At 47.2% G+C, this 23,862-nt stretch overlaps 2 protein-coding genes across 3 annotated transcripts in view; one reads left to right on the top strand and one right to left on the bottom strand.

Moving 5' to 3' along the window:
* Positions 1–6,283, bottom strand: part of LOC144178325 (acyl-CoA-binding domain-containing protein 5) — a 28,952-nt gene extending 22,669 nt beyond the window's left edge. The window contains exons 1-4 of one of the 2 annotated variants that reach the window (XM_077706078.1): positions 6,059–6,283; positions 4,980–5,109; positions 301–373; positions 44–82 (exon numbers count right to left, since the gene is read on the bottom strand). In XM_077706078.1, coding sequence (XP_077562204.1) covers positions 44–82; positions 301–373; positions 4,980–5,109; positions 6,059–6,119 — 303 coding nt within the window. In that variant the 5' untranslated portion in view covers positions 6,120–6,283. The remainder of the gene's footprint in view (positions 1–43; positions 83–300; positions 374–4,979; positions 5,110–6,058) is intronic. The other variant, XM_077706079.1, reaches the window with a different exon arrangement.
* A 184-nt stretch (positions 6,284–6,467) lies between these two features.
* On the top strand, positions 6,468–21,354 carry LOC144178326 (protein CDV3 homolog A-like). Its single transcript, XM_077706080.1, has 5 exons — positions 6,468–6,816; positions 7,118–7,197; positions 11,346–11,539; positions 14,384–14,561; positions 19,305–21,354. Exons 1-5 carry the CDS (start codon positions 6,505–6,507, stop codon positions 19,435–19,437), a joined length of 897 nt encoding a protein of 298 aa, XP_077562206.1. The 5' UTR covers positions 6,468–6,504; the 3' UTR covers positions 19,438–21,354.
* The last annotated feature ends 2,508 nt before the right edge of the window (positions 21,355–23,862 follow it).

The following is a 23,862-nucleotide window of genomic DNA, read 5'->3' as shown; positions in this document are numbered from 1 at the left end:
TCATTTCTCTATCCAGCCTATGGCATTTGTTCTAGGTGCATACCTGGTCCTCTGTAGCAGTTTCTTGGCACTTTTTAACCACCTGTAAACAAGGGCAAACAAAACAAAAAGATACCAGAAAAGCAACACAACCAAAATCGTGAACAAAATAAAGCGACCCGTGCAAATGAAAAAAAAAGAAGAAGCAGGCATGGCTGTCACAGCACAGCAACAGCAAAGACGCCAAGCAGGAAAAAAGCGAAGTCCACTGCAGTGTGCAAGACGGCAGTCCCAGGCAAGGCTTCCAGCTAAGTGCAATACCTTTACAAGTTCCTCAACATATTTCTCCATTGCTTCTTCCTTGGACATGTCACCCAGTTTCATCCAAGCATCCCTGCAACAGAGAAGCGCTTTCTGCTCAGTGATAACCAAACACCACAAGTGCGAGAAGATGTAAACTACACGTTCTGCTGTGCATACATACATGGGCATACTGCACAACCCTGTGAATTCAACAACCTAATACCGGTAAAAGAAATTTGAGATAAATGGAGTTTCACGATAAGCAAAATACTGTAAATTTCATCACATTAGACACACATACAAGAAGTTCAGCTGATCAAAATACAGTAAAACTACTTATTTTCATGCATCCCTAAATTTCAAGAACTTTAGGGGAGGTAAAATTTTGATAATAAAATTACATGCACACACGCTGGAGTAAAAAACAGTACCTGCATTTTGACATGTGTTAATATTTTGACTGAACTAGTACATGAAAGCAAAACATCGAACCGAAAGCATCAGGGATGGGCGAATAGTGAATTTAATATTTGAAGCAAATGGTGAGTTGGTTGAATAATTTCAAATCAAAAAGTTCGGATAGTGCATTAATAAATTACAAAAAAAATTGAGCAAATTGTGATCCGACTAAGAATTAGGCTAACACACGTAGGCACAGCACTTTGTGAAACCATTACAAGTTGAGTATTTTTCCAGAAATTACATGCAAAGCTTTCCTTTAGTGCATTCACAAGTTTTCGTGAAGAAACACTAGTTGCTTATCATGCTCAAGGAAAAGCAGCTCCCGGTGGCTGCTGACAACCTTTCCTGCTGTCAAGAACTTCCTCTCACTCCTTGCCTGCTTCGCAGGAATTGAAAGGTTGATTGATCGATTGTGGGGTTTAACGCGCCGACGCAACGCCGACGATGAGGTGCACCGAGTGGCTCCAGGTTAATTTTGACCACCCGGGGATCTTTAACATGCGCCGAAATCTCGTATACTCGGGCGTTATTGCTTTTCGCCTCCATCACAAAAGCGGCTGCTGGAATTGAAAGGTACCACCCTCATGCCACTTTGGCCAGCACCAGGTAAAGCCAGCTGCCATGTTTCCTCCACCACTCCAGAGGGTTTTCAGACTGTGGGAGCACAAGGGCGCCCAGGTAGTCTGTCACTTGTCTACCACAGTTCACGCAGTGAGCTGTCGTATATACTAGATTCTAATTCACTAATTCCTAAGCAGATACTTAAAAAAATTACACCCACCTCCCCTCGCGGGAACCCCTGTGTAGATGTGACGCATAGGGGGTTCCGTTGTTGTTTCCATTAGGTTGATTCTCCCATCGCGTGAAACGTGCCGTGAACCCCCTGCTGCGGCTATGACGCAACGTGGCGCGGCTATGACGCAACACAATCCAATTTAATCCAATCCAATCCAAATACAATGCCCCTCGCGAGAGAGTGTTCGCTATCGGAGAGGAGAGGGGGTGAGCAGCAGAGAGCGCAGCTCGCGCGGCGAGGAGAATGGGGGAGGGGTGTGGACGGACAACAACGCCGTATGGAGGGACAAGGCGAGTGAATGAGATGCAGTCGCATCTAAAATGTAACTACAAAAATGATAGGTCCGCTCAGATTAGATTTGTATTCAAGCGTAATTAGTATTCGCAAAAATATAAAAGTAACGTGCAGTTGGCTCCAACGTTTTTAAGGCCACCTAGAAGCTTTGCTAAAAAAAAAAGAGTATTGTAGCCACAGGTATCTACGGCCGTAGCTAACCAAAGCACAAGTTACAGGCCACCAGGATGAACAGTGTTCCGCTAATCCCATATCGAACTGGCAATACAAGTGCACCGGCTTAGTACCACTGTGTTGGCAGCGGTGTCGTTTAAGTGCCGCTTTTGTACGGGAAGTGTGATGGCAGCCGAGAGCTAATTTTAATCTCTAGACAAGGCAGCAACTTGGCCCTGAATATAGAAATGTCCACATTGGCGGGGTCTTGCGACAAGCCTGGGATGACATCTTGGAAGGCTTGACCGAAAAGGTCGGCTTTTGGCTGCCTATTCGGGAGTGCCCAATAATTTGAAAATATTGAATACCGGCATTCGGAACGAAGCGAGTAACGAATACACAGCAATTCGATCGAATATTCAACAGCACCGAATATTCGCCCACCCCTAGAAAGCACGACTAAAACAAAGCTTGCTACCTTTGAGTTTCGATTCCTAAAAAGAGGTGTTCAACAACAGTTTCCAGCCTCACTGAAACTTCAATTTGCATGTTGCTACCTTAACGTTCTTTACAACAAAAAGCTTAAGCTCCACAAACTTTGTTTCCCTGTTAGCAATTTGTGCCACCACAAAGTGTAGCATGGAAAAAACATTCCTTATTCACAGCATATCAATCTGCTAATTCAGGTCAACTCTACACTTTAGGGCCCCTTTAACATAATATCTGGGCAAAGTAATTTTCCATCAAATAAGCTCACAACTATTATAGCAAACTTCAGTATATCTTGAATGTGCTACTGTTTCGAGCTTTTGCATGGAATGTTCTTCTGTAAAAGCCTAAGAAGGTAAGCAGGCATACATACATTGAGCCCGTCACTGATTGGCCTCAAATTGCAAAAGACTTCCAGTGAGCAGAAATTTCAAGTTTCCAGAGGTCACATTAACAAGCCTCTACTATATACAGCTCAACAGTTTAATTCCATTAGCGGTTTGTCAGGATATCTTTTTTTTGTGCCCTCGGTGTTATGGTCAATCGTGCAATCATTGCAATGGGAATTTCTTTACAAATGATACACTTGCCCTCATAGAAAAAAAAAAAACAATGAAACAGCAATACAACACTTCAAAAGAATTAACCATGTGCCGCGTACTTTGGTAGAAACTGTGCCAAATGCGATAGCATGCAAGATAATTCACCATTTTTTTTGCTTGTTTCACCTGATGTATGATATTCACCCAAGACTTTGCCACGTTACAGTGTACCAGAAGAGACAGGTGTGTTGTGCCGGGCCGATTAGGGGGGTTCCTTTTGCGATGAAAATTTCTGCTGAGAACTCCTGTCGCACGCAGCACCCCTGGCAACCGCTGCTTGCCAGTTGGTTTCAGAAGTTTTGTTTGTTAAATTATTCCTTATTTATTGCCCTAAATAGTCTTGTTTCTTTATTTCATGATACGAAGTGTTATAAAACCCATCAAATAACTGTTACGGTTGATTTAAAAACTGATAAGCGGCGATGGCTGCAACAAAAGTTCCCTGGGGAACGCCTGCTGCTCCATACAATTTTTTTTCATCGCGAAAGGGACCCACGCTCTCCATTGGTTTTTTTCCCTGAGTGACACACCTTACCTTCTAGTACACTGTAGCCATGTCACTTCCAAGACTTCATACCACAATACCGCGGTATCATTTCAATTTGTATTCTTGCCTTTGTATTTCAGCTTTGTGCTTCCCTTTCCTTGAAATGCATTGGGAACACCAACTGTGTGTGGTTACAAAAGCAAATCTTCTGTGTGTCATGTACGAAACCAGGATTTTAATTCCCACCAGGCCTCCGAATTACTTTTTTGTGTGGTGGTTGACATTTTCTTTCCTTTTCTGGTCATTCTCATAGGCAGACAGATAGACTTTACAGCAAATTTTCATTCTTAAAGAAGCTAATCTCAAAACTTACACAGTTACTTGGGTGGGAAATCTGACACTGAATTTAAGAATCGTGCAGTGAGCTTGCTCCTGCCTGTTTTCTCTTTCACGTCAGCAGAACCCTAAACAGCACAAATAAAGGTTACGTATAATAATCGTGCCCCACATACACAAAAAATGGCATTAAGTGCCTAATGCCTTAAGTTTTAATGCCATTATTTTGCTGCTACACGCAAAAATCTAGTGCCATTCACTGTAATGTCATTTTTGGTATAAGGAGTTCCGCACACCTCATTTGCCTTCACGAATGCCTTAGATCTGCCTACTGTCGAACGCGATGAGCACCAAATGAAACCAACGAAACTCTCAGCACCAGAGTGTTGACGTGGAAACATAGCTGAACTTCAAAATAACAGGAAATTTTGTGCCCTCTTGGTGGCGAAGTTCACTAAAACAGCGGCAAAAGGCAAACATCGTGTTAATCATTGTTTTAAATTTTTTGGGTTTGGCTACCACTTGCAGGCGACGGCACCTGTTGAAGTCACTCTTACAAGCGGCTCACACCATTTTTTTTAAAAGCACTATTCCCCATAACGTTTTATTTCACAAAAATCATTTTTAACCCTTGTAAGATGTTTTTCTCTATGTTAAAAACTTCTCAAATACGAGTGCATTCCTCTTTTTGGTCATTATGACATCATGCCTAACAGATTTAATGCCTTTGCGTTTTCGCGTGTAGTACGGCCTGCCCAAATAATGTCATTCAGTATCTTACAGCCTTAAACACTTAATAGGCAGTTTTAGCATATTGGTACCGTGTTTGCGTTACCGTTTACCATGTGAGTGCACAGCGCGAGAGTTACCGCGAACAGTAACTAACCGGCACAGGCTTCACCGTCGCCAGCGGCTTCCGGTAACACGGTAAACGGTAACGCAAACACCGCAACGATATGCTAAAACTGCCTAATGTCATTTTTTGTGTACGGGTGACACAGGTATAAGTCGTAAACAACGGTCATGTCCTCTTTATGCACAGAAATATCAGAGAATATATATATATATAGTACAGTACCATTTTGCATTTCCTACGATGTCCCAAAATCTTGGCTTGGGCACTTTGCATTCTGCGATGGACCCCTGGGTCGCTTGCTTGTAGTAGGCATAGAACTTGAGTTGAAGGTCGTGCGAAGGCTGAAATGAACCTGCATGGCAAAACATGAAATAACTTAACCAGCAGAGCAAGGCAGAGTTTATACGACCAGCACACTTATGAAAGCTCTGAGGCGGTTTACACTTCACTCAAGAATGAGCGATCCTGATGGATGCACAAAGAGCGTCGTGGCACGACGCTTTACCTCAAAACCAGTGGCAGTTCACTCACGGGACAGTCTGTACAACCACCACACGTACAATCAGGAACATTTCCTCCCTAGTAGGAAAATTTCGGACGCACGAGAGGTCCACGGAACCCCACTGTTCCCGGTCCCTATTGTCACAAAAGCTGGTTGCGTAAATCGCGCAAATAAAGGCACCTGACAGGCAACGAGGTTAAGTAAGAACGCATTAAAATGTACGATTGTTCTCACTGCGACCTCTTTCTTCCGCGGCTGATTGCGGGCGCTACTTCCTCTGGAGACTGGGACGAAAGCGACATCACCCCCTGTCAACAATACCAAAACAAAACCACAGCGCATACTAGTCCTCATTAGCAGAGTTATAATTGATTAACTACAGCAACAGTGACGAGCATAACTTCCGCATATATTTCCCGCTCTGCGGTAAACACTTCGGTCGGTTCCCGATTTGAGCGGCAGCAACGAAACGAACGCCGTAAACGCCAGCAAAGGCGCTAGATATGTCGCAAGGACAGTGAGTTAGCGATACCAATCGTCAAGGAAACTGCCCGAGCTGTCTGAGCGAAGAAATTTTCACGACTTTCCTCATTCGTAGACTGTGATTGTCAGCCTTGCCATGCACATAGACAAAAACGCAAGCATGCATCTGTCAAGCAGAAGAAAATACTGCCGGAAGAAGCAATCCTTTATCAACCCGCATCTAGTATCCCGAGCAGTTTCCACGATTTGTTTTCTTTTCGTTGACGTCCGATCGACTGAATCTAAATGGGTTACTCGCGGGTGCGTCTTTACTTGCCGTTCTTCGGTAGACCGCGGATTACTTCGACAGCTGCGTTGAACCTTTCTTCGGTCGTCATAGCTGTGATTGAAGGTGCACAGGCGCAGGGCACTTTCGCATGGGGAATGTTTACTAAGCAGTCAAGGTAGCGTCGCCTTGAACTCGATCACGATGCAAACAGCGCAAGCAGCCTGTCAGATATCCAGATTTCCAGCCAGTCCAGCCGCCGCCGGTCGCGCCAGCTGGGGGGCAACAACCACGCGACGTAAAAATAACTACTCAATTTGTGTTTACTACTGTTAGTTCAAAAAAAAATTATTTGATAATACAAAGTGTTTTTGATTAGTATCAATTGTATATTCAATATTTTATTTTGAATTGAAACTTAACCGGATTGAACCGGCCCACGTTTTCCGCGCACCCGTGCCGCCGAACGAGATCTAATATGGTGGCGACGTGAATGCATGGTACACGTTGCGGGTCGGCTCTGTACGTCTTGCGGCTGTTTGTCGTTAAAGGATAACTTTTTCTCGTCTCTTACCTCGCTGATATTGTCCGGAACCGGCGGCACCACTATGGCAGACTCCAGTTTAGACCAGTTTTTCGCGAAGAAAGACAAAAGCAAGAAAAAGGCTAAAGGAAAAGTGACTTCCGAACAAATCGCCAAAAAAATGGAAGATAGTGGCAAGCCTGCCGAGAAGACGGTCAAGAAGGACAAGGACAAGCAAGAAAACTCGTCGGGAAAGTTGTCCATCACGATCCCTTCTCTTGCTCAGGTAGGACAGCGCTGGCACATGTCCATACGGCGGTGCCGGTTTGGCTGTGACCTCGCTTCAACTCCGGCATCCTGACGTTCCTTTCAGTGCCTGCCAAACATGCTTTCTCATGAAGCTGTCGGGCATTTAATTCTATCTTTGGGTGAACAGGCTTAGTATTTGCGGCGCAGATAGCCGAATTGCGCCGCGGTGATAACATTCATGCGTCTGACGCCTTTATTGCGAGCATTTGTGGCAGGAATCGTCGCCCTGAGGGTGACAATCTCGCTCATATCGCATTTTCTTGCGTTAAATGCCGTAGGCTGAAGAAGAGTGGAATGACTTCGAGGAAGAGAAAGAAGTCGACTACAGCGGACTTCGGATCCAAGCTCTCACCATTGCGTAAGTATGCAAGTCACCCAGCGTGGCAAGTTGCTGGCATTTTTTCACTGGCTGACTGACAGCGTGCTTCCTCGTTTGTCGCGTCGTCAAGTCGCCAGTTCGCGGAAGTAATTGAATGTGCGGCCATAATAATAAAGTTACCGGTGGCGATCCAAGGACAGGCTTTTGTACTGTTGCGCGTTAAGGTTAATCATTGATTGTGCCCGCCGTGTCACACCCGACTTGCTGACAATCGCATGATTGATTCTCGATGTGATTAAAAAAAAAAACAAATTTCATTTGCATGCCGTGGGGTACTGTTTGACTAGGCAGCTCCTCGAGGGAAGAAAGTTTCGTGCTTCAGGGTTAGTAGTGAACCTGCTGGCTGCAATAACAGTGCTGCACTGTCGTTCAGAAAATCTTTGTTTAAACCTCTGCCTGCCGCAGCGGTTAGTGAACAGTGCCAGCGAATGCGAATGAAATGGGCTGAACATGAAATGCTAAAAGTTTGGGATTTCACCCTCATGTCTTTAAAGTAGTGGTGACAGATCACACAGTGGTCCCTAGGGTACATTGCTTTTAGTACATGTTCTTGTTGTCTCTTGGGCCACTATAAACGGGAAGCGATAATCGTAACAAGCAAAATGTCTAATTTGCAAACATTTAAGTTTATTGCATTTCATCAGTGGTTTCAATGTGTTGAGTACTGTTGGATTCTCTCATTTTTGGCTTCCCAATCTGTCACATCACCTCACTGCATTGTAATCATCCCCATCTGGCGTAGCAAGCATTGCCGCTAGCAGAGCTGCCCTCTCCAGCCCATATTAAAGAGTTCTCGCTCTCTAAAGTTGGTTGCTTTAAAGCCCAGCTACTTTGACCAAAGATGTTGGAGCCATCTGAGGAACTATGTAACAGTGGTCAATCATTGTGTTCTATGCTGCCACATAGTGCAGGAATTGAAAACAATTGGTTTAAAATAACTTAAGTAAGCTACTAGCGTGTCCATTAATTTGTTCCACGCTTTCACTCTTGTAATGCTGTTTCCTCACAGACATGAATGTATTGACCCCATCCAAATGACCTACTCCCCATTAATGTACACATAGATGTTTTACTGAACCGTTATTCTGCTTTACAATTCTTCTCCGAGCTAATTAATCTCTCCTCTCCCTCTGTGATAGGTGATGTGGCATACATAGGGGCCGGCTTGTCGGGAGAGGTAGATCTTGATCTCGCATCTCTCTTTTTTTTTTTTTTTTTTTTTTCCTCCCTCATTTTCCCCCATGGCTCAATGGGCCATGGAATGAATAATGATAGGAGAAACCCTTAGGAACAGGAAATGAGCTACCTGGATCAGAGAGCAAACTCGATTAGATGATGTCATAGTTGAAATAAAGATAAAGAAATGGAATAGGGCTGAAAAAACAGCGTGGTGGTTCAGGCTTGTTGGTACATACTTAACATTTGAACAACAGTGCTTAAACAAGGCAGAAGATTGACAGGACAGAGCGCTGATTGACAAAACCAGCGCTCTGTCCTGTCAGTCCTCTGTCCCGTTTAAGTGCTGTTGCTCAAATGTTAAAGGGGCCCTGAAAGGCCTTTTGAGCACACTAAATGAAGTAGCGCAATCGTTAGATTGGGTCGTCAACGTCATCTGTGCCAAGTATTACTCTTTTACGCGCAGCAGAAAGCTCACACTTTTGTTCCAAGTTTGTCGCTTTTTTCTCACCCTTCCCTTCGTGTTTTTGGACGCTGCCATCTTCACATGTCTACATCATCGATTCCCAGATGTTCGTCATGAGCTAGACATCCTGCTATTGGGCGGCTTTTTAACGCACTTCCAGCAAAGAGATGAGTCGTCTGCTCAGCGCCGGCTGATCTGCCAGCGTAGTGCCGGAGTGCTTGGACATTTTACGACAAACGAAACAAGTGTAAAGAAACGCTTAAGCGTTTGTATTGAATGCAACACGGCCATAACACGACATGGATATTCTCTTACCTGAGTACGTTCCATAAAGAAAGCGTTGAAGCCCCGCGGCACTTCTTTCGTGCAATCGCAGAGAACGCCCTGAGCCGAATGCCCGGGTTTGACGTATACATTTTATTCAACTTCAAAACAATCCAGAGATGCGTTTCGAACGAACACGTCACAACATGCGTTGCAAGTTTGAACCGCGATTGACAGACGATCGGTTGCCTCCTCCTGCCCGTCGTAAGTTCGGCACTCACCTCACGCGCGGTTTGAGGGGACGAACAGCAAGTCACTTAACTCTGGCACACAAGCCGAGATGGCTTTTAGCCATGCACACTGCACATACCCCATGCGAGGTTGAGTCGTACGTCGCTCAAGAAAGATAATCCAGACGATAGGAAGCACTATCCACCCGCAGAAGCACAACGTCGCATTTCAACGCGAAGCAAAGGCGTCCACAACACATACACCATCACCTCCTGTAATATCAAACGCATCTCGCATTTCCCAATGGGAGTGAGTGGTACGCCTGCAGTGCCCACATGTCACGAGGTGGGGCCCCAAGCTAAACCGGGATCACGCAACCGTAACTGACTTCTGGAGTGGTTTGTGCTTTGTTGCCAAGGAAACCGATGTTTGAGATCGTCAAAGAAATAGCGCTCGCTCCAGCGCTAGAGAGCTCAGAGCCGCGCCGGAGCATGTTTTGCCAACGTTGCCGCACTCCACCACTCGTCGCCCCAAGCTGAACTGGTCACATGATTGAAGCGTTTTGTGCACGGGTTCTGTGTCGGTTTAAAACGTCTTTTTCACATGCCTCCGGCAGGAATTACCACCTCCGCAAAATAACACCCGGCACCAGCGGGGCCACATCTGATACGGCGCTTTTTGGATAAACAGTGCGCGGCGCGTGAAAGGGACCGAGCTCACGATCCTTCCCGAGCGGCTGCGAGTTCGCCGCCGATAAAAAGTCACGTGCCGCCGATAGCAACGTACACCGCGAAAGGGCAAGGCCAGGCCGCACAAATGCGGCCAGATTTTTCGTTCGCTTTTCCAGCCTTGAGCGGACTGCGGGATTCATGGTGTCAACAAAGCTTGCCCGTTGCAGACGGCAGTATGAGGAGCACCATAGCGGAAGTGCGTCACCGCTGAAGAGCGCAGCATCATGGGAGGGAAGGCTCGTGCGCCGTCAACAGCGAAAGGAGGAGGAAACGCGGCGCGACGATAATACGCGGTTTTTGATTTACGATTTCTCAGCTAATACTCATCGCTTTAACAAAATTCTTGCAGGAGGAGATTGCTAATACATTGCTTTATTTGGTTACATGTACATCCATGCAATGGGGGAAGGTATTTCAGGACCCCTTTAAGGACTAGGGTTGGCATGTAGTGAGAAGAAATGACAACTGATGGACTACCAGGGTAGCAGAGTGGATACCAAGAGACAGGTCTATTGATTTGATTGATTGATTGTAGGTTTTAACGTGCCGACACAACACAGACGATGAGGCAACCCGTAGTGGAGTGCTCCGGATTAATTTTGACCACCTTGGGATCTTTAACGTGCTCCGAAATCTCGTACACTTGGGAATTCTTGCTTTTCGCCTCCATCAGTAAAGCGGCCGCTGTGGCCAAGAATCGAACCCGCATCCTTGAGAGACAGGTCTAGAAGGAAAAGGCCAATAACTCAACGGAGGGATGAAATAAGGAAATTTTCGGGCAGCAAATGGGGTCTAGCAGTGGAGGACACGTGCTGTTAGAAGTCGTTGGGAGAGGCTTTCGTCCTGTAGTGGTCCTGAATATGCTCTTGACCATGGTGGTGCCGATTGTTTGTGATGGTGAACACAAGCAAGAAGCACTTCCCCGCATGCTGGGAAGGAGAAGTGGCAACAAAACAGTGCAAAGAAACTGAACGGAAGACAAGAGACAAAGGCAGTGCTTGTATTTGTCTCTTTCTTGTCTTCCGTTCAGTTTCTTTGTGCTGTTTTTTTTGCCATGATTATGAACCAACTAGCCCATCTTCACACTCTAGGAGGAAGTGCATTTTGTGTTGTGCGGTATGCCTTTACCTTTGCCTATCCAGGCTGGGAATGAGGCAGGCCCACTACATGCAGCACATCCCAAAATAGGGAGCGTTTCCCATTGGCTTGTTGCTGTCCTGTGACATTTGCGAGCTTGCCTGGTTGCCACGCGTGCGTAGGGAGAAGGAGAAAGAGGAGGAGGCAGCGCGAGAGCAGCAGGACGAGGACGGGGAGGACTCTCAGCAGGCGGGCGACCAGCAGTCCGGTCCCTGGAAGGTGCAGCAGCAGCAGCAGCAGGCGGCTGCCGCAGCCCAGCAGCGGCCCCCATCGCCGCCTGCTGAACCCGAGCCCCAGGCGCCTCCCCCAAAGACAGGTACCCCCCACACATTTGGTTCTCACTGACCCAGGGGGAGGGGGGGGGGTCTTCACTGGCTGATACAGCGGGAGTTGCCTACTCATCACTTATCTTATTCAACCCGTAAGGGCCCCATTGTGGTATTACATAGGGGTGGGGGGGGTCTAGAATCATTGTACAGTAAAGCCCGCTTATATCAAACTGCGCGAGGATTGTAAAATAGTTCGATATAGCACAAATTCGATATAGAAGGTAAAGCAAAAAAAAACTTACATGAGAGCAATCCTGCCAACGGAGTCACGAGCTAACGCTGAGCTCTTACCACACTGCAGTTCACCATTGATACAACACTTTCTTGGAAAGAAAACATTCATTTATTGGGGTGGAAGAACTGCGTGAGTGTAGCCACCTGCTTCTTGGAGCGCAGTGCATTGCTGGTGACTGCTTGCTTCACGGTATCTAAACGATCGACAAAGCACAAGACTGCTGTCCTCAATGGCACTGCAGTAGCGCCGTAGCAGGGCCACGGCAGTGACGGCTTCGCTTGTGCTCGGAAGCGGTACAGATTTCGGCATCTTCGACAGAGCGGAGACAAGCTTGGATACAAGCGAATAATGGCGAACCCAGCGAACTGAGCAAGTGCAGGCAGCGAGTGGCACAGACTTGAAGATCAGTGACACCACAGGCCGCAGCGCCCAATGGGGCGCTTTCGGTGCCAACGGCATGCATGCGTGGAGCTGGTCCGCTCTGCCACGGCCGGTTTGATGGGGGTGCGGATAATATGCCGGGTTTTTTCTTTAGCGCAGCTTCATGGTAATGCACGTGCTGTGAAGCTCCTGCGCAGTAACACTGACTAAGCCTTACATGGAGGGCTATACCAGGTGAGGTGGGGCAAAAAAAGCTTCAAAAAATGCTGCATCACAAACAACATGGATGGAACTGAAGATGACCTTGTGTATAACAGTGAGGACTGCAGCTGAGGTGATAGCTCTAGTGAGAGCAGTGACACTGAGTGAATTGTGACTTTCGTCTTGCAGTGAGTGTATACTACTTGCTAAATATAAGCTTTTTCTGTCTATATACAGTGTAGACCGCTTATAACGTATGTCGCGGGAGCCGCAAAAATCCGCACTATAAGCGGTACCGCACTATAACCAACACACGCGCGAATTCAACCACATCGCCACCTATCTCTCAAGTCAACCTATATTTATCATCACTCAAACGCACAGCACTTAAAAACGGAGACACGGTCTATATTTCGTGTTATTTTTAACATCAGCCGCTGCTGCAGGGCAAAAGCGCAGTCTCACAAACGGCGAGCGCGGCTTTAACTTCCGTTGTGTTTGTTTTGAGACCATGGCTGCGTTTTTAGCATCTATGAACAGATGCCGCAAGACGTGATAAGAACGCCAGCGGGATTTTTTTTTTTACCCCACCTTGCGTTCACGATGCCGAAGGCGGCTGCTTATCAGCGCAACGTACTGGTGGTGGAAATCTTCGGCTTCGCGCGGCTCGAATGTTCGGAAAGGGAAAGAGCGGTGGCTTATCAGCAACAACGTTCTAAAGCGTGAACCGCGTGGTAGATTTGGTATCGCGAAAACGTGCAGTGCACGCCAGCGCGGATACAACTGGCGTGGTGTGGGCGGCGCGGTAAGAGGCGGCAGCATGGCGTCGGCACTGGCCGTGAAGCGGTGCAGGCAGTTCCAGTAAGTTCCAGCGACCGCTTCTAACCGCTCGCTGAAATGCCGCACGGGGCGCAAGCGAAGATGCTCATGCAAGAAAGGAGCTAATAATGTGGGCGAAAAGTGGAATATAAACTGCCATCCACGCTGCTTGTGAAAGCGCCCATCAAAAAATACCGCGGTGGTAAGCCTAAACATCTCTGGCGCGGTTAGCCGGCTCGGAGCGCGTCTCCCCATTGGTGCAAGTCGTCAGGCTCCTCCCACTGCCACGCGAAGAAGCCACCGCGAGCGCGGAATCGTCGACACGAGCACAAAAAAAAAAAAAGCGCAACGCTGATGTGCGCGAAAACGGGCCATGCGGTTCCCGATTAATAAAATCAACTTGCCGCGCACGGATGGGGAGACTGTCGCTATCTTCCGAGATGCATCAAGCAAGGTCAGTTGTGGTTATCAGGTACGCACGAACTAAAGGGTGCCTATTTTTTTTCTTTGGGTGTCTACGTTAGAGGAGGGCAAGGGGTGCACGCTGCGTCAGATGGCCGATTTCACCTTTTTTTTTTTTTTTTTTCTTTTGCTACCCTAAAACGATGCCACAGCTGCGCCGGTCGATCACCAGACCCGCCGAAAAACCGCACTATAAACGGTATTGTGCTTCGGCCAACCGCATCTTAAGCGGTATGCTTATGCATTGAGTTCTATGGGAGGCAAACTGGTGGTCGAAAAAACCCGCGTTATATCCGGTCCCGCACTATAAGCGGTTACGTTATAAATGGTCTACACTGTAGTATGTGATGTGTTGCTTGAGCAGTAGCTCTGGTGCAGCCTTTCCTGTATCAAATTTGCGGGCAATACGCGAGGATTTTTTTTCTTTCTGGCGGGCTGAAAGTGGTGGTGTGGAAAATGCGGTAGGTTCTCATGTGATGGGTTGCACAGGTTTGTCTTCCTGGCACCCTTACATTGCACAGTGCGGTCGAGGTCGTGTCTCTGAAGCAGGGAGGGACGGGGGCAAAAAAGAGGACTGCACGAGTGCTTATTATGTCTTCTGGTTCCTCTTCGTTCCTGCACTCTTTCACCGGCACGTCCCAGAGCCAAGCCTTGGTGGATAAAAGTATGGGTAACTTTGACCAGTGTTTCCCCGAGTAGTGCCCATTTTCCTGAATCTCCCTGGTCGATGCAGAGCCCGAGCCCAAGGAGCCCACCCGCAGCACGTACCGGCCGCCGCACCTGCGTTCGGGGGCCGCCATGCGCACTGGCACATCGCAGGGCCCTCGACGGCCCGTGCGCGAGAACTACGACTTCACCAGCGAGGAGCAGTTCCCCACCCTCGGCGCGGCCGTCGATGCCAAGGCACCAAGGCGAGTGGCTCACTCGATTGACGCTGCTTTGCTGGGACCATTCCCCAGGTGGCATCAAGAGCAATGGAATTGAGAGGGGAGGGGCAATAGGCACAAAAGGCAATGTGCTGCTGGGATTGTGTTTGCCTCCACAGATTTGCTGCTTATCTCAGAAAAAACTTTCTTCCATGCTTCAAAGCATTCTAGCTATCTGCTGATGATGGCTTTCAAGGGGCGGTGAAGAGAAAATGCATTTGCCATTGGTTAATTTTATCTGCTTGGAACAACCTTTTAAGAACACATATCCGAAATGTTTTCACAATTCATTGCTTGTGGAATTTAGGAGACGCCTTTGAAATGCTTGATTTGGGGCGCATCGGAAGCGACCATGCGATATCGGTGGTTGGCAGCACAACTAGCAGTCACATGTTAAGAACATTCAGGAGTTAACCCTTTGCGGGTTTTTGCCGTACGTGTACTGCTGCGGTTTTCCGTCCCGCAAGGTCTTTGCCGTACGGGTACGATTTCGAGCATCCGTTTGAAATTTCGCGCCATATTAACGATGCATGCTCCCCGGGAGGTGCTGCCACCTCCTGGGACTTACAAGAAGTGTTTGAAATTTGATTGTGCTACCTTCCTGTGGTGAAAAACAGAACTCTCTGGCTTCGGCACGTTACAGCGTCTGTACGTGTCAACGCGTTTCGTGGTTTCAGTTTCGCCACGTATCGGAGGCGCGCGAAACTTGATCGGCGCTCGCTATCAGGGGCAGCGGTAGTTGATTTCGATCTATATTGGCGCTGCTCTTATCTTGTTTATTACCCATGCTCACTAGGTATTCTTGCCCTCCTTGCTTGGAACTGAAGTAACCTAATCGGAGACTCCGTTGCGGGGGCGGCGGAAGTTGATTTCTATCTATATTGGCGCTGCTATTAGCTTGTTTATCACCGGCGCGCATGAGTTATTCTCGCTCTCCTCGTTTACTGGGTTGCCTTCGAGTTCTTCAGATGCACGGCAAAGCGACGATATGGCCCAACGAACTGCCCGCTCTGATGACACCAACCGCGATGACTCTTCTGACTCTGAGTTTGCTCCTTTCACCGAGTCTGAATCGGAAGACAGTCTTTCTTCGGAAGAAGACAGCTCATTTTCGGACATGCGCTTTATGCGTGCAGACTGCGATAAGGCACTGTGCGTTGACCCGTGTTTCAAGGAATACCACACTCTGAAATACTATTGAATATTTTTCAGTTCTAAGTGATGCTGACCCCAAAATACTGTTCCTGATAATTTTTTACCATTTAATCCTGCCTTTAGACATTTTGTACATTCCAAATCCGCAATAAACTAATTTGACCACCAGGGAAAGTTTCTTTCAAAAAAATTCGACCCTCTTTTTATATACAGTCAAACCCGACTATATCGAACCCATTTACATCGAATTATCCTTGATATCGAACTATTTGTGGACGCAGTACATTTGCGATGAGAATATATAGCGAAAGCTACTTTATATCAAACCAAAATACCAGCGACAACCAATATATTGATTGCTAAATGCCGCAGCTAAATGCTGAAGTGCCCCCCCTCAAGTTGGCTTTCTCTTGGGCTGGAGGAGAAATTCTGCCGGCACACCCCTAAGAGTGGTTTAACCTGGCCACTCATGGGCAGTGGGGGGCTCTTTCCCCTCCCTATTATGACTGCGCCATCGCGCCGTGTACGGCAAGCCATCAACCCCACCTCTGCAAAAAATTATCCCTGCCCACCCGCCATACTTTTTCGTCGTTGTTGTTGTTGTTCGTTGTGTTTGCGTCTTGACTTTTCGCACTTTGTGGGCTTTTTCGGAAGCGTAGCTGTGTTGGCTAGCACTAGTGTCACTAAATAAAGGCTGGACGTCCCCGTCATTCACGAGATTCCCGAGAACACCTTGTCGAAGTAGGTTCTGGGCAGATGTCGCGAAAGAAACTGCCCGCAATTGCTTCAAATCTGCCGGCTTGTGTGTGCCGCTGATGACTGAAAATCCTGGAGAGTGCAACGAAGCCACCGCCGGTGTTGCCGAAGTGTGGAGCGAGCTATCGGAATTTCCAGGCGCCGTTGCCGGATCAACGGTCTACGAGTTTGTGGGTGTGGATCATGGTTTTACGTCCACGGGAGAGTTTAAAAGACTGCATTGTCGACATTGTACCGAGCGCAAGTGAACGTGGGTGTAACGAGGAAAACGACCTTCGAAGTGATTGGTGCACTCGCACTAGTCTGGGGCTTCTTCGCGAATGTGAAATTTGCGGCCTCAGCGGGCCCAACCCTGTGAACAATGTGGAGAAGTGCCTACTGTCTCGGGCAGCGAGGCTATTCATGCAGACGATACAGGACTATTTCGTGCATAAGTAAAGCACTTTCACCAATAAGGTGTTTTTATAAATGCTATATGCTTTTATCGCGTCCAATTCCTTAGCTTGCTTATATCGAATTATCCCCTATATCGAACTGATTGGTGTTCCTTCGAGAGTTTGATGTAACCGGGTTTGACTGTATTGAACCCGCAAAAAAACACCGATCAGCTCGATATAGGGGATAATTCGATATAAGCAAGCTAAGGAATTGGATGTCATAAAAGCTCATAGCATTTATAGAAACACTTTATTATTGAAGCTGCCTTACTTTCACACAAAATAGTCCTCCATCTTCTGCTTGAACAACCTCGCTGCCCGAGACAGTAGGCACTTCTCCACATTGTTTTAAAAGTCTGAGCATCTGAAGCTGCAACCTTTCACATTTGCAAAGAAGTGCCGGACCAGTGCGAGTGCACCACTCACTGTGGAGGTTGTGGGATCATCGTTGCTTTCCTTGTTACTCCTGTTTTTGCTTGTGCTCGGTACAATGTCGGCAATGCAGTCTTCCAAACTCACCGGCACACACAATTCCAGGTGGTTTCTTTAGTAGCATCTGCCCAGAACCTACTTAGACGAGGTTTTCTCTGAAATCTCGTGCATGATGGGGACATCTGACTTCTCACCAAGTTCAACTCGATTTACGAATGCCAGTATCGCGGCGAAATGCAAATTTGGTCGCTTCGCGCTACCTTGAGTCACTACATAAGCCTTTATTTGGTGACACTAGCGCTAGATTTCACGGCTACACTTCTGAAAAAGTCCACAACGTACGAACGACGCAAACACAACGAACGAAACAAAAGCATGGCGGGTGAGGGATCACTTTTTGCTTGGGGGGTGTCGACGGCTCACCCTACATGGCGATGGGGAGATCCCACCATAGAGTTTCCTACAATAATAACTATGCTGCCCGCTGCCCATGAGCGGCCAGGCTAAACCACTTTCAGGGGTGTGCTGGTGGAATTTCTCCTCCGTCCTGAGGAGTTTGGCGTTCGATATATCGATTCTCGCTGGTATTTTTGTTTGATATAAGAGTAGTTTTTGCTGTATGTTCTCATTGTAAATGTACCGTATCCAGAAATAGTTTGATGTAAACAGGTTCAATATAGTCGGGTTCAACTGTATTATTTTGTAAAGCTGTAAATTCAATATTTTAAACATACTGCATCCTTTTATTGGTTGCCATAAAGACTTCTCCATTCATGTAACTGGCGGCGTGACTGCTTCAGTTGTCTGGCAACCATTGTAGAAGGACGCGGACCTACTGGCTGTTGGTACTCAGTTTCCCTGCTGGAGTTCACTTTATTTTGGAGGATTCTCTTGGGAATCTTACCTTTTTTGTATCAGACGGCACAAAGCCACTCAGGCAAAAAAAAAAAGGAAAAAGTTGCCCCGCACGCGATTTGAATGTGTGGCCGCTGGGCCAGCCTGCAATGAAGTCGGACACTTTACCAACTAGACCACAGATGCAAGGAGCGCGCGTGGCTGGTAACTGTGGCACAAAAGCCGCTTTGTATTTGTAGCCCAGCATTCGGACTGTTTTCATAAATTCTCATTTGCCAGAGCTTTAACTTAAGCCAACTGATTGTTGAACGCTTCTACAGTAAGCCATAGGGGAGCACATTCAGTTGACAAAACAACGTTAACCAACATTGGTGATGGTGAAGCGCTGTACCACTACTCCCCATTCGTTATTTTTACGCTTGAAAAGTAAAAGACGGGCTGGTGTTAATTTCAGACTACTCGAAGTTCTTTAAATGTGTTCAGGTATGAAATTCCCATTTTAAGCTTTCAGTCATTTAGCTCGTTGGGTTGGGAAGTTCACGTTCGCGTAACTCGCATTAGAGGCTATGTGAGACAGGCGTTGGCAAGCTTGAGCAAGAATACTGGTGTACCAAATGACAGGTTAGACTATGGTGAAGCAGAGTAAACAGTTTACAAATACCCAGTTTACTGGTTACCTCTGCCTGCGCCACTTGCCCATGTTGTTAACTGGGAGTTCGGCCATGTGGACCAGTCGTATCAGAAATCGGACATTGCTCGTTCAGTTCCAGGAAAATTTCATCATGGTGCCGATGTTGTACCTGTATCTGAATCTGACCCTTTGCGAGCCCGCTCTACGTGGACATGTTGTGCAGACAAGGGAGAGCTATGATTGGCTGCTTAACTTCTTAATATGACGTCAACTTGACATGACTTAACATGATGTAAACGTAACTATGAGATAATGTCAATGGAATGAGCCATGCTAATTCTTTCAAGTTATGTGCAAACCTTCCACAATGAAAATTGGATGCTCTGCGTTAACACGTTTCTTTACTGCCCTGTTGCTGTTACAGTTCCGCAGTGTGTGACGTAGCACTGTTTCCGTGTGCAGGCCCGAGTATGCCGACCACAGCTTCACGTCCGTGAAGCACGGCCTTCGGAACCGCGAAGACCCCACGCACCACCACCTACAGCTTGACCTGGAGAACAAGTATTCCGCCCTACATCAAACTGATGGCAACTAGGAACTGTGCCGGGCGCCTTTTCTCACCAAGGGGCTAGGTGGGAGGAGAAGACTTGCCTGCTTGCCGTTGTTGTTCCAAGCAAGGACTACTGCAGCGACTGTGCTGCGGACGGAGCCCAACTCTACCCCTGCTCCGCCCCTTTCCAGTGGAGGTGCACAGGAAACAGCAAAAACTCTCTTCCACTCCCCCTGTTAGCCTGATCGCCGTCCCCCTTCTCCTTCTTTTTTTCTTTTTTTTCCCCCCTCCCGCTCGGGGTTTACCCTTTTAATTTCCCCACCCCGTTATCCCCTGATTGTGCTAAGAAGGTGCCTGGTTTTGGCTGACCCTTCCGCTCACTTTTATTTTATTTCTTCTTTTATTTCCCCCCTCCCCAAACTTAGCACTCAGCCCCAGGTCGGGCACAGAAGGCATTGTCTTGGCAGTTGAGGAGAAGGCACGCGAGGCACAATTGGGTGGCCACTCGCCGAGCCTTTTGCTCCGAGCATGCCCCCTTGTGCAGGCGGCCTCCTCCACTCTGCCTCACTCATAAGGGTGTCAGGAGCGTACAAGTGAAATGTGCTGGTGCGCTGTCGCTTCGACGAGTGTGTGCCATGTGTCAAGGACTGGCTAGAACTCTCGGGGGGGTGTTGGGTAGTGGTGGTGCCCTGCGAGCAAAACGCACATCTCGGCGGCTTCGTCGAAGCACAATCTCTTTAGTCTGTGCTCGCCTGTGGCACTGTTAACCGGAAGGCTAAGAGGAAGAAAACAAATATAGCAATCAAGACTGACAGACTGGGGACAAACGCACACTGTCAGTGCTTATGTGTGTAACCTTGTGGATGGCTTAGTGCAGCGGTTGTTGTGTTACAATGCACAACAGCTCTTCTCCTTCTGTTTTCTGCTATGGGGTGTTAACAGTTTCTTAAAAATCTGAATTCTTGCCGCGGTATCTTTAACGGAAGTGGTGAACTGTAAATTGCATGGACCAAAACTCTGCCCCCTATTGCGCTGCCCCAAAGGGGGAAGCTTCAGAAGGGCTTTCTAGGCCTACACAGCGTACAGCATTGTGATACATAGCCTGATAGCCTAGACATTTAGTGCAGGCACCAAGGTCGTGGGGGTTTTTATGCAGCACAAGATTGCTTAGAAAACAGGGGAGGGAGTAAACAGCTGCTCTGCTATCTGTTCTTGAGTACCTCAACAGTCGTCCGCCCTTGCAGGAATCCGATTTTGACTTTTGAACGCACCAAGTGTCCTTGGTTTTCAACCCGCAGGTTTTTTAAATACTGGTGGGGTTCAGTGTGAAAGTGAGTGTGTGATGTCTCTGTCATGAAAACTGTCTTTTTCTTTTTTTTTCCCCCAGAATAAGTACCTTGTTGTGTGCATCATGTGCATGGAGAGTTTGCAACTGTACTGTCTTGTGTACGCTTCTGGAACATTTTTCGATTGTGCATTTGGTCAGATACAGAGAAGGGCAGTTTTGGGCTAGCTTCTGCTGCTGCCACCTTTAACAGTAGGCTGCAAGCCGCGAGAAATCGGCTAAGTGAAATGATATAACGATCATGTTGTTAAGTGAGATGGCTGGCCAGGTTGTTTCAGTGCATGGTGATGTTGACATCTCTGGAAGTTTGCGTATTTGCCATACTGGCCACAAGAGAACTGCGGATTGTGAACATGCGAAGTGCGACATATTTGCACCACCTTCTTAGGTCAAAGGTGAAAGTAGGGATGAGTGGCAGGTTTGCCTAACATTGTTTTTGCAACATTTGCGTTGCTTCTGTCGAGTTGTCACTGAAGAAGAAAAAAAAAATGAAGCAGACGGAGCATTGCTGGCATGTTTTCTATCAGAAGCTGTGGACACACTGAAAAAACTATTTTATGCAATGTTTTCGTGATGTAGGTGTTATGAAAGGAAGTAAAAGAATTATGCTTCAGTCAGCATTGGTGTTGGGCTCTGTCAGTCTGCGAATCATCTGTGCCTTATTGAAAATGCATATGTAATAACTTTCCTTGGCGCATTAATTTATTATATAAAGCTTTCTTTCTGGCCACACTGACTGCACTTCTTAACCCCAGGCTGAGTAATGATGCCGTGATGCTCTGTACTAGGCTGTTTCAACCGGCCAGACAGTGGAAAGCACCTGCTTCGCTTCTTGCTGCGAAATAATGACCGTGGCCTAGCTGTAGTGTAAACTAGATCCACTAAATAAGCCATGCTAGCATAACTGAGAGTGACTTTGTCACACTGGCGTGCAGGCTCGAAATCCCCAAAAAGTAAGCACAGCTGTCATGGTTGCCAAGTTGCGCCCAGACCAATTCTGCCCATCAGTGTCGGCTGCAACAGTGTGCATAATGCTGGCCACTCTGGCGTCAGGCACCAAAACGGCTGCCACCGTGTGTCAGTTCGTTACTCTTACGCGTAGCTTATTTAGTGGCTCTAGGATACGCAAAGTGAAAGATTGGCTTAGCCTGTTCAAGTCTTGGTTTCACTTGGTTAACCTTTGATTTAGCTGTAATTATTATACTACTTGTCCAAAGCCTGCCTTTATCTACGGTTGTGGTCCCGCGTCCAGCGTTTTCCGAGCTGAACGGCTTGCTCTTCCTCAGTATCCGGCGCTAGCTTCTCTTGCTTGGCATTCCGGACCCTCTCTAGTGAAGCTGCTCGCCAGGCAATGTACACGGGATGGTCAGATGATGCTTACCAACGACCGCTGGAAACCTCCGGCTCTTGCCCCGCACTTGGAGCAGACTGGATTCGCTCTCATCTATGGCCAAGCTTGCATGCACTCGTTGAGTCACGTGGTCAGGCGGCAGCCCAGCTGTGGAGAGCGCATGCTCCAAGCCGTCGTCGGCAGCGGCTAGCGAACGCAGCGGGTCGTGTGATGCGTTGCCAAAGGTACGCGCAGCAGCCATCAAATAAAGGTCAAATTCCCCCCAACGACGTAAGGGCTCAACAAGATTAGTAATGCTTTGCATTAAAATAGAGCTGACACAGAAAAGGACAAGGTGATGGTGACACACACAGGCACTTATAACTTCCAACCCGATTACTAGTGAATATATAGTAAGCTTTTTTTTCTCTATCTTTTCAAAAATGTTTATGCCTAGAAGGCACCTTTTGCCATTTTCAGGTTCATGACATGCTTTATTGCAGGTTTTCTGATCTGCACCTAAGCTTAAATAATGGTGCATAGGTAGGCACCGAAGCCCATGCGCATCGCAGTCAACAGATGTGTTGTTTAGAGCATGCTGCAGCAATCACGTTGCACCACGGCGTCCGGGCCGCTCTCACTAGGGCCAACGCCAAATTTTTAACCCCAGATGCGCGACGTTGCAGCTCCAGCCATTGGGTGTCTGTTTAAATAGTCTGTTCAAAGCCATGGGAATACGAGCCGTAGTTTGAAGACAACAATCATCACCTAACGCCATCAAGCCACATCAAGTGAAAATCGGCCTACCAAGTCGAGCAATGGATCAGTAATCCGAGGGAGAGGCATTTTTTAAATGCTGCCTGTGGGATAATCTTGACGACATGGTTTTTGCTAAGAGTTACAAAAACATGAGCAGGGACGACGAGTCATTGCGCATGCACTTATTTCCTATTATATTGCAGTGGCTGCAACAGTAAATATGGCCCAGCTGGCATCTGGTTTTTCTTTGCTGACTCCAGTTGAATCGCTCGCGTTACTATCATACTATATATTGTTTCTTTTTCGTAGAGACCAAAAGTACCCCCTCACATTAGACTTGTGGTTACTTCATTATTTATGGGTGAATATGATACTAGAACTATACAAGTATAAGCGATGCAGACCTTTTACACCGATTACTTTGTCTAGCCCCTTGTAACAATAGTAAAATGCCTTTGAAATGTCATTATAAGCAGATTGAAAAGAAACAGAAAAAGTACGAATTTTTTATTTTACACTAGAGTATTTGCGTGATTAAAAAGAACTGGGCCATCTCCACTAACGTGAAACCTAGGGAGGTGCGAAGCATGCAGTGTACAAGTGTATTCAAAGATTGTAGGTCTCTCTCTCGCCACGTAGCACACACTGATATGCGCAACATCCCAATTACGAAGACGCAGGAGAAGTGAAATTCGAAACGGAGAAGTGTAAATTTTAAAGTTCGAGTGCGGTACAAAATAGAAGCAAGCAAGCAAGCACGAACGAAAAACAAGTGTCCTGGTGTGTTCTTTTAGCATGCGTTTTTGCCCATGGAAGCGTGCTAGGGCGAGGCATTGGAAAACAAATGTCCTGGTGTGTTCCTTCAGTACGCGTTACGTTCTAGCATAAGGCGTTGGAAAATGAACGTCCCGGTGTTTCAGTAGCATGACCACATGACAACACAACGACATGAGACGTCCACAGCCCGAGCCCCTAAAACTACATCTTGGAAAGAAGACATAAAGCACTTCTAATGGTGTTGTCGATGCAAAAAAAG

Source organism: Haemaphysalis longicornis, unplaced genomic scaffold (assembly GCF_048455015.1).
Source record: "Haemaphysalis longicornis isolate Haplotype H1 unplaced genomic scaffold, Haemaphysalis longicornis Haplotype H1 scaffold_4, whole genome shotgun sequence".
Taxonomy (NCBI): Eukaryota; Metazoa; Arthropoda; class Arachnida; order Ixodida; family Ixodidae; genus Haemaphysalis; species Haemaphysalis longicornis.
Note: the sequence above shows the minus strand (reverse complement) of the source record. Positions and strands in the feature narration are given on the sequence as shown.

Coding starts and splice junctions, on each gene's coding strand:
- LOC144178326 (XM_077706080.1), top strand. CDS start 6,505: ATGGTACACGTTGCGGGTCGGCTCTGTACGTCTTGCGGCTGTTTGTCG. Junction 6,817..7,117: donor CGATCCCTTCTCTTGCTCAG/GTAGGACAGCGC, acceptor TAAATGCCGTAG/GCTGAAGAAGAGTGGAATGA. Junction 7,198..11,345: donor ATCCAAGCTCTCACCATTGC/GTAAGTATGCAA, acceptor ACGCGTGCGTAG/GGAGAAGGAGAAAGAGGAGG.